We start from the raw sequence: 16433 nt of genomic DNA, 5'->3' as shown, positions 1-16433 counted from the left end.
TGACCTTAAGTAAAAACCAACTACTAAAACAAGTTTACACGCTTTATTATACAGATCAAGTATTAGTTTATTATACAGATCATTACTTTATGAAGACCCATTCTCAGTGTTCGATCATGAGTTTCCCTGATCCCTAAATCAACAGCCGCACCACAATTGCAATTCAGAAGTTTCTCCATTAAGCTTCCATTCTGACGTTTCAATATAAACCGAACTACATGCTCAGTTTGATATTTCAACGAATTTGATTTCCGACTCTTTGGAGAATGCATTTATTTTTTTACTTCTGAAGGCATCATTAAATGATAAATAAACATCACAAATGCAAAATGTCTCTTAAGCCACTATGATGGTTTGTTTTTGACCGCGACTTCATCATCATCGGACAGCAGTCCTGGTAAATGTTCATGCAGGTTTTTCTCCAGAGACTCGTCCACCTCGGTCTCTTTCCTGAACACGCACCAGAGGAGGAAGCCCACTCCAAAGAGGCTGATGGGTACGACTTTCCACCAGGGACGCTGGTAATTGCTGCCCAGGGAACGGTCCACATTCCAGCTTCGGTGACTGGCTTTACTGGTTGAGAACTTGATGGGCTTGGATAAATCTTCATCTTCTTCTTCATCATCCGGAGGTTTTCTGGACTTTGCATAAAGCTGTGATGTAACGGACAGCATCCTTGTGGCACAAGGTCTACAGGTAGAAAAGTAATGAACATTGAATAAAACATTACTTTTATAGATCTGCTTAACACCATTGGAGATATTATAAATACATCAAGTGCTTATTTTTGTCAAAAACAATGATGTACCACTGATTGTGATATCCCTCTAGCCAAGGTCAGCTGACAATTTAAGATAACATAAAAGAGTGTTTAACAAAAAAAAGAAAGAAATCTGTTTAAGAAATACATTTCAATGATCAACAAAAATGTCTCAATTAACTAAAAGTTTGTCTTTATTAATGTCCAACGCAGAGCAATTTGGCAGCACAAACCTTATCGAGGTGAATGATTGTTATTTCATAATCTATACAAGGACAAAATATTCACTTGCCTTAAATTCACATTCCTTCGGCTTGTAAAAACATTGCGACTTAATGAAATTCGTGATAAATGAAAGCAGGCTTTAGACATCTTGAGAGCTTCTTCATATCAGACGTAACTCTCCCAGGTCATGTAACGAGTGCTACTGTAAAATCCACCCGGAAGGAAACTACAATTAACTGAAATGTAGTTCCGCTTTGATCTTTAGACGTTTTAAGAGAATAGTTTGTCTAATCACTTCAAAAATACTATAGGGCTTCTCATAATACAAATACTATAAAAACATCATCGTATTTTAATAAAGTGTAAATGTAATAAAGTGTGTTCTAAGATTACGTGACAGAGAATTGAAGGACTACATTACCCAGAGCTCTGAGTATCAGCCAATCAGCGATGCATATTTTGCATATCTCCAGAACGTCATCACTCGTGGTCTAGATTCCGTTTTCATGGCGCTGCCCGTTCACACGTGAATCTGAGGAAGCATTGGAAGATTTTTGTTTGGCTTGTAAGTAAACGTAACACGCAAGTATAAACTTTATAGACTAGAAAATTAGTTTGTGTGTGCTGTTATTGTTTATTTTTTAAAGTGCATGAATGCATTTCTGCTTATATATTACTATACGGTTAAATCATAATTTACCTACAAAAACAATATCTTAGTTGTCTATTTAAGAAGCAGTTTATGATTATTTTTACTTACAGTTTGATATGTTTGGATTAATTTGGTTTATATGCACTATTGTTCAAAAGTTTGGGGGTGGTATAGTTTATTAAATGTTACTAAGCTTACTAAGGCTGCGTTTATTTGAACATACAGTAATAATGTGACACATTATTACAATTTAAAATAACTTGAATATACTTTTAAATGTAATTTATTCCTGTGCTTTTCAGCATCATTACTTCAGTCTTCAGTGTCACATGATCCTTCAGAAATCATTATAATATGCAGATTTGCTGCACATTTCTGATTATTATTATAAATGTTGAAATTTTGCTGCTTAATATTTTGTGGAAACCATGATACATTTTTTCAGGATTATTTGCTGAATAGAAAGTTCAAAAGAACAGCGTTTATTTGAAATAGAAATCTTTTGTAACATTATAAATGTCTGTCACTTTTGTGACAAATTATACATTTTTGTACACTAGTGTATGTTGTAATCAAATCTATTATTCTTCTCCACTCAGATCTGGCGCCATGACTAAGAGTCAAGCTCTTGTACTTCAGTCCGATTCTCACAAGAAAAAGAAACTCAAACTCAATGCAGAAGAAATAACATGTGTACAAGATGAGAGAAAGGAGGAGATGAATGGAAAGAAGAAAAAGAAGAAGAACAGAAAGGTGTGTGGTTATAATAGTACTCTATGATTTGACTGTGGATATAATAACTGATAGATCCACATATCAAATGAGCTATAAGCCAGTAGATGCATTTTTTCATTATGCACATAAGTGAATGTTTGTTTGATTGTTCATAATTCTCAGGTGTGTGAAGATACAGAAAACATTTCAGAGGAGAATATTCAGATGATTCAATCTACTGAGACAAACACAGAGACACGCAAACATAAGAAGAAGAAAAGTAAAGCTGAGGTAAATGGCTGTTATTCTGCTCGTGTATGATTGTTTAAATTAATTTTAGAAGCTTACTCTGCATTTAATATTGTGCACTCATGATGACTATATTTATTTGTTTTTTTGGAAATGAAAGGGGCTTCAAACAAGTACACAATTAAATGGAGATCATGAAGAGAATATACGCAAGAAGAAAAAGAAGTCTGAGGTGAGTGAACGTGATTTCCCTGTTTAAAGTATGTATTATATGACTGCATATGAATATACATGGTTTATCTGAAAGGCTAAATGTAAAAAAATTTATAAGCTGAAAAAAAAATCCATCTATTTGAGGTAAAATCACCATATAGTTTGTGTATATATATTAGAGCTGCATGATTCTGAATAAATTGAGTATCACAATTTAGTTTGTTTAAAACAGAGGTCACGATTTGGACAACTATACGAAATAAAATGTAATTTACTAGTTTCTGACAAATGGTAAATTGCTGCAGTATTTTAAAAATATTGAGTTAATTAGATTAACCCTAGATTAAAAAAAAAATCTGTTTGAATGAATGATTCAGTGACTCGCTCATAAAGACTAAAATCAGTGTTTTTGAACAAATCTCCTGAATGACTCAATGTCATATACGGGTGAAACTGGGAAAAAAATTATATGGTGCAAAAGTTAATTTATTTCAGTAATTCAACTTAAAAGGTGAAACTAATATATTATATAGACTCATTACATGCAAAGTGAGATATTTCAAGCCTTTATTTGTTATAATTTTGATGATTATGGCTTGCAGCTTATGAAAACCTTTTCACTACCGGTATATTCTAATTTGGGGGTTTCAAGTTTCATAAACTTTTGCACGATATTCTAATTTTTCGAGTTTAACCTGTAAATATATTTTTAACAGTCTCTTGTTGTAATTGATACAATACTGATGTGGTTGAAAAATCCATTTGTGAAGCCGTTTCATATATTTACATGACGACTGCTCTCTCTGGATCAGTGGCAGATCTGAATTTTCCCTGTGATCATACTTGTCGAAAGTTTAATAGACATCGCATATATATATATATTATAAAATGATCTCTTGTGTGTTTTCAGGTATGTGTTCCTGTAGAAAACATCACAGAGGAACCGCAGGATGCTGAACCGATGGAGGAAACACACAAGCAGGAAGATCCCATGAAGAAGAAGAAGAAAAGGAAACACAAGGTGATGAGAAATACTTTTCTTTTATATTTTATGTTTGTCAAAGTTTTGTAATGATGGGAAATGCTGTCAAGAGAGTTGATGCTGAATACTTGTGCTGTACAATGATGAATCTCTTTATTATAACGACACATAAGCATTCATATTTTCTAGTCCTCTCTAATCTATTTGGTTCTCTGGAAGAATTGAATGGCTGTTTGTGAGCTAATATATTATAAATGATTTAATTTAAATGCTGTGAATATATATTTTAATAGAGGTTTTGAATTCGCAGGACTCTGGAGCTGTTGTTCCTGAATCAGATCCGGTGACGCCACAGGAAGAAGAAACAAACACACACACTACTGAAGAGAAGAAACAGAAGAAGAGAAAGAAAAGTACAGCTGAGGTGAGTGCAAATAAACTGCTTCCTTCCCATCTTTTCTTTACCACTAGATGTCTATGTTTAGCATGTATGATAAAGGCAACATCATAATAATCCGGGTTCCCACGGGTCCTTGAAAGTTTGTGAATATGAAAAAAAATAAAGTAAAGTCCCTGGAAAGTTCCTGAAACACATAGATACATGTCCTTAAAAGTGCTTGAATTTATTTTGTGCAAGAAGTTTTCTGGAAAAAAATTGCATATTATTCCCTCCGGTCCGCTAATGTGTTATTTTGCCAACACTTCGTGGCCTGTGCACACTAGCTTGCTGGATTTACGCGTTAAGTTAAGTGTTTCCCCGCGTGAGGTACTTTGTGCGTGGAACCCATGTGTGCCACGACGTTCACGCGCGCAAAACTGTAACAATGAATCTTACAAGGTAACACGACGTAACCTTTATCTCACTTGAAATGTGTCCCTACATTAAGTCCTTGAATTTGAGGGTATTGGACCTGGAAAGTCCTTGAATTTGAAGTTAACCAAGGAGTGGGAACCCTGAATAATGTACTTGATTAGTTTATAGTAGTTATATAATATGCATATAATATTATTATATTACATGTCTAATATGAACACATCCTGAAATTTTGTAAAGCTTGTTTTCCCAATGGATAAATCAGTTTGTCACTTTCATTATACTGTTATATCACTTATTCTTATATAAAACCAACAATGTAGGGCTGTTAAACGATTAATCGCATCCAAAATAAAAGTTTGTGTTTACATAAGAAATGTGTGTGTGTACTGTGTATAATTATTTTGTATATATAAATACACACACGTGCATGTATATATTTAAGAAAAATTTGTTATTTATATATAAAATATTTAAATTTTTATATAATATAAATTATATATAAATCTATATACAGTATATACATGCAAATATTTCTTAAATATATACAAGCATGTGTTTGTGTGTATATATATATATATATATATATATATATATATATATATATATATATATATATATATATATAAAATGATACACAGTACACGCACATTTATTATGTAAACACAAACTTTTATTTTGGATGCGATTAATCGGTTAATAGCCCTACAACGATGTGTGGTAATCTGCTCAGGCAACCGTGTTCATGTCCACATATCGAGCTGTTTAGATGTGATGTGAGTTTGTAGGCACACCTGGAAGGCCAATCGTCCATGCATGGCTTCTCTCAGAAACTTCAATATAAGAGTACAACATAATGTCTGTGGTGAACACTACTTGAAGATATGTGAATGTTTTTTTTCTACAACATAAATGTTCCTCTCAATTTTAAAGCCCCCCTTTGGATATGACCTGTAATGCAGTGTGTAATTTAGCGGTTTGTGATTGTAAAGGTCTGCAAAGTGCACAATAAATTGAGTTATTGTCTCCTAAAATAAAGAACCGATTCCGAGTCAGGAATTCCAGTCTTATTTCCTGCACAAACCTACATGGGTTTGTAACAATATTGCATAATGCCAGCCTGTGGTTTTCATTGGCTGCCTGCGAACAATGCCTACTTTGCCCCGCCCCCTCAAACACTGCAGTTGTAGCTGAGACTGGAAGAGTTTGGTTTGTGTGTTTTTGACACGTCGAGAAGAAACTGTTTTCTTTCTAAAGCAAATCCTCTTTGCTGCACTTCCAAATTATGGAGTTGATACGGTAAAACCGGAGCAATCGTTACTGTTCGTATCACTGTGTGTCACGTGCTGATGAGGATTATTCAGATATGAGGGTTTCATTTCCGACATGCTCTGTAAATGTTTGTGAAGCCATTTCATATATTTACATGACAACTGCTCTCTCTGGATCAGCGGCAGATCTGAATGTTCCCTGTGATCACACTTGTCAAAGATTTAGTAAACAGCATATATATATATATATATATATATGAATGATCTCTCTTGTGTGTGTTTTCAGGTATGTGTTCCTGTAGAAAACATCACAGAGGAACCGCAGGATGCTGAACCGATGGAGGAAACACACAAGCAGGAAGATCCCATGAAGAAGAAGAAGAAAAGGAAACACAAGGTGATGAGAAATACTTTTCTTTTATATTTTATGTTTGTCAAAGTTTTGTAATGCTGGGAAATGCTGTCAAGAGAGTTGATGCTGAATACTTGTGCTGTACAATGATGAATCTCTTTATTATAACGACACATAAGCATTCATATTTTCTAGTCCTCTCTAATCTATTTGGTTCTCTGGAAGAATTGAATGACTGTTTGTGAGTTTATATATGATTTAATTTAAATGCTGTGAATATATATTTATTAGGACTCTGGAGCTGTTGTTCCTGAATCAGATCCGGTGACGCCACAGGAAGAAGAAACAAACACACACACTACTGAAGAGAAGAAACAGAAGAAGAGAAAGAAAAGTACAGCTGAGGTGAGTTCAGTTTAATGTGGTTATTTATGAAATGATCCTCAACTCCCACAGTGTTTTGTATTACCATATTGATTAACACTTTACAATAAGGTCTCATTTGTTAACATTAGTTATCATTAATACATTACTTAACATGAACTGTGAGCAATATGTTTTTACAGCATTGGTTAACCTTTGTTAATATTACTTGATAAAACTACAGTTCATGTTAGTCACCGTGCATTTACTAATGTTAACAGATAAAAACAGTGATATTGTGAAATATTTTCTATTTTAATATTTTTAAAACACAATTAATTCCTGTGATCAAAGCTGAATTCTCAGCAGTCTTCAGTGTCACATGATCCTTCAGAAATCGTTCTAATATGAGGATTTGCTGCCCAAGAAACTTTTCTGATTATTATCAATGTTGAAACCAGTTGTGCTGCTTAATATTTTAGTTAAAACCATGAGCAGGAGTGTTTGATGAATAGAAAGATCAAAAGAACAGCGTTTATTTGAAATATAAATGTTTTGTATCAATATAAGTGTTTTTACTGTCATATTCAATCACTTTTTAGGCATCCTTGCTTAATATAAGTATTCTTTTCTGTCAAAAAAGTTTTTACAACATGACTGTTTATCCCACTCTGTCACACACACACTCTCGACCCTCCTCGCCGCTCCTGAGGTCACGCTCTTCCTCCTCCTTATTCTCATGCGAGCACGAATGGTGCGTGTTTGTGCACGCGACGCATGGACAGGGTGGCGTCGCGCTCACATTCTGTGCGCATGTATGCAGGCAGCGCACGTGGTGCGCGACAAACACTTGCAGTTTCTGTCTGAACGTGTTTCCCAGCAGGCTGTAGACGAGCGGGTTCAGGCAGCTGTTGGCGCAGGCCGCCAAGGTCACCACGTGTCCCGTCAGCGGGTAGCGCTGCCACAACGTGTGGTTTCCTCTCCGGCGTGAGGCCTCCGTGTCGCCACTCAGGAGATGCACGCTGATGAACACGTTCTCCGGAAGCCAGCACACAAAAAACACACTCACGGCCACGACGATCATGCGCAGGGCTTTGGTTCGCTGCGGCCTATCGGAGCGCAGAAGCACACGTGCGATCAGGGTGTAGCAAACGCCCATCACGCAAAAAGGCAGGGCGAATCCTAGCGTCACCTCGAGCCATTGCACCTCGGCCACACCCGCAAAACAGAAGCCACGCCCCCAGCCGTGATGCATGTGCGCAGTAGCGAATGGGATTAGTGTGCACAGGGTGGCCGCCGCCCAAATGGTCACGCAAGCTCTACGGGCGACGCGCGAATGGTGTGAGGCGGACGTGTTTTCGGGTAGCGCACGCGCGCTGAGGCCGGTCAGCGCAAGGCACCGGTCCAGACTCATCCAGGTGAGAGAAAACACACTGCTGTACATGTTGACCTGCAGGAAGATCGCCATGCAGGAGCACAGCACTGCGTCGTCGTAGTAGTGCGCGCTCAGGTTGAACACCTCGATGAGCGAGTCCAGCACCAGCACCAGGTCGGCCAGAGCCAAGTTAGTGAAGTAGAGGTCAGGGGGGCTCATCCGTTGACGAGGGTCAAAGTTCACCAACAGAATCAGGATGTTACCCACGAGGCCGAGCGGGAAGAGCAGGACGGTGTAGATGCAGGAGAGGAGAAGATTTATGGCGTAGGTGTCCGCCGGGGAGGTGGAGTTCGTTTCGTTGACGTCAATAACAGGCCAGTGCAGGCTGGAGGGATTCGGTCGGATAGTGGGGTCAAAGGTCATCGGATCCTCCGTCATCTTCCCTTCTATCACTTCCGTTGTCACGTAGTGTGGAAATATACTGGAGTTTTCTGCATTTTCTTCTCTTTTTCAAGTGCTAAAATGCACAAAGACACATGCACATTGATGTTAAACTACTAATCTTGATGCATGTTTCAAAATGTGTATATTTAATAGTTGATGGTGAACAATACTTACAATACAATGTAAAACAATTATTAGTTAATCCGTGGACTATTTTAGTTGCACTCACATTTACTATGCTTGGCAAAATCCAGTTATTACAATAGGAATTCGTGCGATTTTGAGTTTTACAAAAGGATGAAAATATTCCCCATGCCGATTTCGCACATTAAGTCGGTCACGTGACTTTGTTGACCAATTTTTTGGTCAAGCTGCTTGGTTTGAAAGTACCTTCTATGTGAGCCGCGCATTGTACATCTCTACACTATTTACAACAGACAATGGATTTGCCTGCAGAATTTTACTAATGTGCATTTAGCTGATTTTCAGTTTATTTTCACTAGTAATCCGCTGATAGTTTGAAATGAAATGGTCAAAATAATGATCTTACCGTGTGTATTTTATTATTAAGTTGTCCTGGTTTGTTCTTGTGTGCATGTGTATATATCCTTTAAGGTCATGGAGAAATAAATGTAGAAGTCTGACATTTGTTGTTGTTGGTTTCTTTCTCCGTTCTTCTCCTTCGTTCTGCAGACGTTTCTCCTGGTGAACTCTCGCTGTCTCATGTACAAATACGTAAATACAGGAGGGCCAGGTTATACACGCACAATGGCCGCCTTTGTTTACACCAAACAATGTGATGGATAAATGCTCCATTAGCTCCTCTGAAGATATAAAGTTGCACCATGAAGGAGAACTCGATTATTTGTGTGTGTGATGGGCAAATTCTCAAAACCAGAGAAATGTGTATATATATATATATATATATATATATACAAATACAAATACAATTCTTGGCTAACTGTGTTGTTTATTTTTGTTCTCCCTCAGTTATTTTAGACTAGATTAAAAGTTTAGTGACACTAACAATAGGTCAATCTTTAAACAAAAAAACAAAAAACGTAAGTATGTCTTGGCAACAAACTGATATAAAATAAGTTGAAGTGCTAAAAATAACTAAAACTAGAAAAAAAAATTTTTTTAGTAAATAGTTAAATTGACAAAAGCACAACAAAATTACCAAAAAATTATACTAAAATAAAAAGCAAACCTGAAAATATTAAAGTAAATGCTAAAATATTTAAAAAAATACTATAATGGTGTATAAATAATAATCAAATAATCTATCTTAAACGTCTTAAACTTCACATTGTGTGTATGACTATTGGCTCTTTTGATAAAAGCATCTGCTTTATGAATAAATGGTGTAAATGGTATTTGAATATGATAATAATTCCGAAATTATTTCTCAATTAAAATCAGGAATAAACGTAATTTATGTAATTAAGCAGTTCTATAAAACCAATGGCTTTTTGCTTTATATATTGTTCTAAATTTTGGGGTCTGTAAGATATTTGTTCAAAAAAATTAGTACTTATATTCAACAAGGACACATTAAATGGATCAAAAGTGACAGTGAAGACATTTATAATGTTACAAAAGACTTCTGTTTCAAATAAATGCTGTTTTTTAGATCTTTCTGTTTATCAATGAATCTTGAAGCAATGTGAATTTTAAACGGCATGTGATTTTTCAGAGTTCTGGAGATGTGAACACCTCAGTGCAGCAAGAACCGTCTGGAGCGGAGGATGAAAACGGCCTCGATGGAGAGGAAGAACTGAGTCCTGAGGAGAGACGAGTGCTGGAGAGGAAGTTGAAGAAGATTCTGAAAAAGGAGGAGAAGAAGAAGCTGAAGGAAGAAGGCAAAGGCATAAAACCGGAGACGGGCAAGACAAATGTTGCAGAGAAGCAGGCGCTGGAATACCTCGAATGGTGGTTATTTTCATACATGTAAATGTTTCCTTATTCTATCAGAGATTGTTAAATATTGTTTTAACTGATTTATTTTATGTTTAATAGCTGGACTCAGAAACGAGAAGCGTGGAAGTTTAATAAATCCAGGCAAACGTGGTTATTGCAACACATGTATGACAGCGTGAAGGTATGAGAAACATCAATCATCTACAGCTTTACAGTGATTAGACATGGGACATGCTTTCCTACTAATCACAGGGATCATATTCTTCTTTGTGGCAAAAATGCATATGCATTTCTCTCTCTCTCAGGTGTCTGATGATCATTTTGAGATGCTGTTATCGTATATTGACGGTCTACAAGGATTGGCACGATCCTCCACAGTGCAGAAAGCTGAAGCGATTGTGCGTTGGGAAGGACAAGGAGAAGAGGCGGATACAGCAGACGCTGAAAAGAAGCAACGGAGAGCCAAACAGGTCGTCCAGTTGCTGTGATGGACCCGTTCATTAAACAAAACATCAAAATAAAAAGTTTTCTGTCTCTGTATGAATTTATACATTTTCACCCATTCAAATGAGTAGTCATAATGTCTTAAGTTTGTATATGTAAAACTTGACATTCCATGAAATAAAATTATTATTTTGGTTTTTACCTATAGGCTGTTGTTGTTTTTTTAATCATCTTTTAAAATGTAACTAGGTAGGTCTTCCCTTTGTCTAACTTTTTTAAATATTTCGCTAACAAAAAAAATTATCATACAACTTCCATGGTAGTACGTTAATATAATTTTGCCTTATGTAAATACCATGGTACATGAATGTGCTAATCATTCTGATGTCATCAGTACTTTTATGAGGTTTAATCTGAAGGAACGTACACTGTTTGTTCCTAAATCGATACGTCGTTCAGGAGAACATTTATGGTTATTAACTGGGCACAATGTAAAAAAAAATTTTTTTTATCATAACGTTCAAACTTTTACGATTGGCATCACAGCTATCGCTAGTAACATTGGCCTACATTTCCCATAATGCCGTGCGTTGCACGTTCTTTTGACGTCACGCATCTCGCCAGGTACAGAAGTCCATCGTGCAGAATGAAAACAACTTTTGCTTAAACTTCTTTTACAACGTGGGAGCTGATCATCAACGGATTCACTTTTTGGGTAATGTAACTGCACTTTATTTCACGCTTTGTTGTGACTTTTTCCCTCACGGCCGTAAAAGTGAGCGGTTGCAAAATCACATCTTACTTTTAGTAGATGTGGATTTTTAGTAGTTCAACTGTTATTTGCTAATGCGGTGTGAGCAGAAGATGAGTTTTTACATGGTTTGTGTGTTTCTTTAGAAGCATCATGGCAGAGAAACCTCAGCTGGTCAGTATTTCGCCAGAGGACATCGAGACGGATGAGTGTTTGCGCACATACACACACGTCTACAGCCCTGATCTGCTCATGTAAGCTCAATAAACACCTTTGAGTTTTCATTTTTGCATTGGAATTCCCTACATTGCTCAAAGACTGTCTATGCTAAGGGTATGATGAGGGCATTCTAATATATGCATATATAGTATCAGTGGTATTTGAATATAGTATAGGATTTCAATATTATTAAATATATATGTATTATTTATGATTTATGATTTATTTTTCTATTTTTGTATTTGTTTATTTACACATATATATATATATATATATATATATATATATATATATATATATATATTATACACACACACACACACACATATATATATATATATATGTGATACGTATTCACACATTTTTATAATAATAATACTTATTATAATAATACTTTTTTGTGTGTTTGCCCAGTGATCAGGTTGCCTTTATAACCGGCGGAGGGTCAGGTATTGGATTCAGAATAGCAGAAGTTTTGATGCGGTGAGTTTTCAGTGATTTTCCACCAGTTTCTCACCGTCAACACTTTGTCTATGACTGAACTTTTAATCTGACACTTTCACTCATGATTTACCTTTTATAATGACATTTATATATTGATCTTTAACCTTTTTGACCTTCGGTAACATGTCATCTTTGCAAGCCTGCATCTTCAAATTAATTTGAATATGTTTTCTGATGTTCTTGCATTGGAAGTTTATTTTGTTATTTATATTTATTTACATGATTATATTATATATTTACTTTTCTTCCTATAACAATTTATTCAGGCATGGGTGTGACACGGTCATTGCCAGCAGAAATCTGGAGAAACTCTCTGAGGTACTGTCTCAACAAATCTCCAATTACTAATTTATGTAATTTCTTTGATGAAGATTAATTAATCTGTGTGTGTGTGTGTGTGTGTGTGTGTGTGTTTTAGGCAGCAAAGAAGTTAACCAGCGCTACAGGCAAGCGATGTTTGCCGATAGTAATGGATGTGCGTCAACCAGAGACAATTACTGCTGCCGTGGATGAAACATTGAAGACATTTGGACGTGTTGACATACTTATTAACAGTAAGTTAATCTTACAAAGAGATCTTGAGATATAGATATGGACCAGCTAACACCCTCTGACCAAGTTTCTCTTTATCATTCTCCAATGTGATTACATAATATATTGAACGTAGTTAGGCCGTCTACTAGTACTCTTACATCAGGACTCCTTTCCCAGAAAAATTACATTTATCAATGTATCTTTAATGCAGTACTCAGGGTAATTATAGTATAGACAGTTTCTTCCATTACTATCATATTAAAAACACTTTCAATACAAGCATGCCTTAACATCATCATGTCATGGATTTGTTTTCAATATATATATATATTCAATATATATATATATTCAATATATATAATATATAGACGCCTACATGCATGCATACATTATTTATGTATGTTTTGTGGTTTGTATTTTTTCTTTCTCAGATGCTGCAGGAAATTTCTTGTGCCCAGCTACATCCTTGTCATTTAACGCTTTCAAGACAGTAATGGAGATCGACACCATGGGAACTTTCAACGCTAGTAAAGTGGTCTTTGACAAATGGTTCAAGGTAAAGATGTACATTTCATGGACCTTTGCAGTACCAATCATTTTTATTACCAAGATATCTTGCATCTTTTTCCCTCACTTGTTCCTCACTTTGTATCGATCAGTGATTTGTTAGTCAGTGTCTCATACTTTGTGGCTTTATTTTTCTCCCTCAGGATCATGGCGGCTCCATTGTCAACATTTCCGCCACACTGGGGTACAGAGGTCAGGCTCTCCAGGTGCATGCTGGGTCAGCAAAGGCTGCAAATGGTCAGTCTCCTTTTTTTGGTTGATGTTCTGGTATAAGTGACTGTTTGACTGCTTTATAAAGTCGTATGATTGCTTTTATAAATGTTAGAATATATGGAATTTAAATATTATAGGACTAACAGTGTGACAACAATGAGACAACAATAGTATGCAGATTAATAAATCAAAGTGAAGGGTGATGTTACTCCAAATCAGTTTAGATAAAAGCGTCTATTAAATTAAAAAATGTAAATAAAATAAAACCATATTACATCTGGTGTTTAAAATGGAATAATATCAAAATGACCCCATTTATCTATTTATTTTCATTCATGTTGCTGGTCTTATTGTAAAGAAATGATAAATCCATATATATTAGGGCTGTCAAAAGATTAATCGTGATTAATCACATCCAAAATAAAAGTTTGTGTTTCCATAATATATGTGTGTATACTGTGTAGAATTATTTATTTATATATATATATATATATATATATATATATATATATATATATATATATAAACACACACAATCATGTATATATTTTAGAAAAATTGGTTATATTTATATATAAAATATTTATATATAATATAAATTATATAAATGTATATACAGTATATAAATGCAATTATTCCTTAAATATATATATGAATGTGTGTGTTTTTATACATAATAATTCTACACAGTATACACACATATATTATGGAAACACAAACTTTTATTTTGGATGTGATTAATTACGATTAATCTTTTGACAGCCTTAATTATATATATTAAAAAAAAATTGACCCCATAATGTTGGTTGCAATATTTTTTTCATGTTGACTGTTAAAGGGATAGTTCACCCAAAAATGCCAAGAATTGTTCATCTTCAGAACACAAGTGAAGATCTTTTTGATGAAATCTGAGAGCTTTCTGTCCCTCCATTGACAGCTACGCAACTACCACTTTTTTTCTTTTCTTTTTTTTTGGGTGAACCAACCCTTTAAGGATATGAGATATTCTATAGGCTGAAAAAAATGACTAATTATCTGCATATGTGTGTTTGTAGATGCCATGACAAGGCACTTGGCGGTCGAGTGGGGCCCCAATGGTGTGAGGGTGAACACAGTGGCCCCAGGGCCCATCTCTGGCACAGAGGGATACCGTAGACTGGGTAAGACCAGGTGTGTGTGTGTGTGTAGCCAAATTGTATTGTCTCTATTTCTTTTTCACTATCAATTTTTATCCTCCTCCTCTTTAGGTGGTTCTCATGCCGAGACAGCGGGGGCTTTCCGCGCCATCCCGTTGCAAAGAGCCGGCAATAAGACGGAGATGGCACACGCGGTTCTTTTCCTGGCCAGCCGCGCTGCTTCATACGTCACTGGAACGATACTGGTCGCCGACGGAGGGGCGTGGCTTACCTCGGCCAATGACGTGGAAAAGATGCTGGGTATTATCTCATCTCGCTCTGCAAAACTATGAACAGACAGCACCGCACACAGGTGTGTGTGTGTGTGCGTGAGGTAGAAGACAGATGTTTTATAAGAATCTTAACTAAAATAATTTAATATAATTAATTATAATCATGAGAATTACTTTTCCAAATATGTGATTTGGTGAGCAAAAAAATCATATTTTCTAATCATTTTTCTGCCACTGTATGATTGACCTGTGAATATGTGGATTGTAACTCATCGTAACTTCTTTTCCCTTGTGTCTCTAGGTTTTTGGTCTGCAGAGAAAAGAAAGGATAAATAGCACGACTAAAGAGGATGGACCAGTTGTGATCAGGCCAACATCTGTATGAAGATATTGTTGAAGCTCACAAAAACATGCCTAGATTATTTTCACCCTCAAAAAACAAAGAAAAAAAGAGAAATTATATCATGCATAAAGAAAAATAAGCAGATTTTTAGGACCATTAAAACTTTGACACTGTATTAAAATTAAGTAGATCTCCTCCCCAATTATAATTTTCATAATGCTCTGTTATACTTTTTGAGTTCATTCTTAATCATGAGATTTAAGGCTTAATGTCAGTACTACAAATAATACTATGAATTATGAATGTTACAATTTTAATCCGATTAATTTTTTTTCTTTCTCTGATTCATGGTAATGAGGAAATAGACTGCAGTTTCTGCTAATATATTTTCCAATTTTCTTTTGATTTTGAGGTGAGATATGAAAGATGTGTTCTTGACTAAACTTTGAGTCACCTGGCTGGTATATTTATAGATACCTCTGAACTGTGCATTCTTATTACATAGCAGTTGTCATATATTTCAATTATGTGTAACCACAAAGTATTAGTAATTTTAATACATCAAAATGTCTATTTTACTTCTGAACACATGAATAACCACTCTAGCAGCACTACGTAAATTAGTGCCTTTTTAAATTGTAATTTTTCAGCTACAATTCATTGTGAAGAAAGGTAAATAATGTATTCTTATATACTTGACAGTTTTCATAATAAATCTTTTATAATGGTCATATTACTTTTTCGAATGTTATTAGCTGTAACGTCTTTGTTCTGACACAAGGGGGCGCAAGAAAATCACAAAAAAACACTGTTTGGTTAACAAATAAGCATTTCTTCTAAGTAGTCGATTATCTAATTTAATTCTGGCGAACTCTCTCGTTAATGTTAGCCACTATTTTACCTCCAGGAGTGTTTTTTTAATAACAAATTATGGCATCATAGTCGTCAGTTAACAGAGGCGTTATGTGACATTAAAAATGTTATAAATCTACATTCGATCATCACCAAAGCAACCAGATGCACAGATAACTGCGCGAGGAATAATCTTGACGCCTGTGGTTTAAAGCTGTAGACTGCGGCTCCGGCGCTGCGCATGCGTGTTGCTGACGTCGGTTT

At 35.5% G+C, this 16433-nt stretch overlaps 4 protein-coding genes across 6 annotated transcripts; 2 read left to right on the top strand and 2 right to left on the bottom strand.

Moving 5' to 3' along the window:
- Positions 1–206: 206 nt before the first annotated feature.
- uqcc4 (ubiquinol-cytochrome c reductase complex assembly factor 4) lies at positions 207–1190 on the bottom strand. The gene is made up of 2 exons (XM_079601590.1): positions 1053–1190; positions 207–690 (listed from the first exon to the last, which is right to left on the bottom strand). Exons 1-2 carry the CDS (start codon positions 1130–1132, stop codon positions 345–347), a joined length of 426 nt encoding a protein of 141 aa, XP_079457716.1. The 5' UTR covers positions 1133–1190; the 3' UTR covers positions 207–344.
- Positions 1066–11274, top strand: chlsn (cholesin). Its single transcript, XM_079601588.1, has 11 exons — positions 1066–1550; positions 2237–2390; positions 2535–2642; positions 2761–2832; positions 3724–3834; positions 4106–4219; positions 6167–6277; positions 6524–6637; positions 10111–10346; positions 10434–10515; positions 10640–11274. Exons 2-11 carry the CDS (start codon positions 2247–2249, stop codon positions 10820–10822), a joined length of 1275 nt encoding a protein of 424 aa, XP_079457714.1. The 5' UTR covers positions 1066–1550; positions 2237–2246; the 3' UTR covers positions 10823–11274.
- Positions 7144–8534, bottom strand: LOC306992553 (G-protein coupled estrogen receptor 1-like). Its single transcript, XM_079601589.1, has one exon. It carries the CDS (start codon positions 8406–8408, stop codon positions 7257–7259), a length of 1152 nt encoding a protein of 383 aa, XP_079457715.1. The 5' UTR covers positions 8409–8534; the 3' UTR covers positions 7144–7256.
- A 43-nt stretch (positions 11275–11317) lies between the features above and the next one.
- On the top strand, positions 11318–16328 carry decr2 (2,4-dienoyl CoA reductase 2, peroxisomal). Of its 3 annotated transcripts, none has more exons than XM_079601586.1 (10): positions 11318–11493; positions 11676–11783; positions 12163–12231; positions 12519–12570; positions 12671–12806; positions 13218–13342; positions 13497–13590; positions 14622–14726; positions 14814–15054; positions 15276–16328. In XM_079601586.1, the coding sequence occupies exons 2-9, from the start codon at positions 11683–11685 to the stop codon at positions 15032–15034; spliced, it is 903 nt and encodes a 300-aa protein (XP_079457712.1). In that variant the 5' UTR covers positions 11318–11493; positions 11676–11682; the 3' UTR covers positions 15035–15054; positions 15276–16328. The 3 variants fall into 3 exon arrangements, with proteins under 3 accessions (XP_079457712.1, XP_079457711.1, XP_079457713.1); XM_079601585.1 differs by having other exon boundaries at positions 14814–15002; positions 15276–16198; XM_079601587.1 differs by having other exon boundaries at positions 11373–11493; positions 14814–15075; positions 15276–16052.
- The last annotated feature ends 105 nt before the right edge of the window (positions 16329–16433 follow it).

Source organism: Phoxinus phoxinus, assembly GCF_949152265.1.
Source record: "Phoxinus phoxinus genome assembly, chromosome: 24".
Lineage (NCBI taxonomy): Eukaryota > Metazoa > Chordata > Actinopteri > Cypriniformes > Leuciscidae > Phoxinus > Phoxinus phoxinus.
Note: the sequence above shows the minus strand (reverse complement) of the source record. Positions and strands in the feature narration are given on the sequence as shown.

Bases quoted from the DNA above. Each gene is read 5' to 3' on its own strand.
- LOC306992553 (XM_079601589.1), bottom strand. From the start codon at position 8,408: ATGACGGAGGATCCGATGACCTTTGACCCCACTATCCGACCGAATCCC.
- decr2 (XM_079601585.1), top strand. From the start codon at position 11,683: ATGGCAGAGAAACCTCAGCTGGTCAGTATTTCGCCAGAGGACATCGAG. The intron at 12,807-13,217 runs GTAAGTTAATCT...TTTCTTTCTCAG, and splicing joins TGTTGACATACTTATTAACA to ATGCTGCAGGAAATTTCTTG. The intron at 15,003-15,275 runs GTATTATCTCAT...TTGTGTCTCTAG, and splicing joins TGACGTGGAAAAGATGCTGG to GTTTTTGGTCTGCAGAGAAA.
- chlsn (XM_079601588.1), top strand. From the start codon at position 2,247: ATGACTAAGAGTCAAGCTCTTGTACTTCAGTCCGATTCTCACAAGAAA. The intron at 2,391-2,534 runs GTGTGTGGTTAT...CATAATTCTCAG, and splicing joins AAAAGAAGAAGAACAGAAAG to GTGTGTGAAGATACAGAAAA. The intron at 6,278-6,523 runs GTGATGAGAAAT...TATATTTATTAG, and splicing joins AGAAGAAAAGGAAACACAAG to GACTCTGGAGCTGTTGTTCC.
- uqcc4 (XM_079601590.1), bottom strand. From the start codon at position 1,132: ATGTCTAAAGCCTGCTTTCATTTATCACGAATTTCATTAAGTCGCAAT. The intron at 691-1,052 runs GCAAGTGAATAT...TTCTACCTGTAG, and splicing joins CGAAGGAATGTGAATTTAAG to ACCTTGTGCCACAAGGATGC.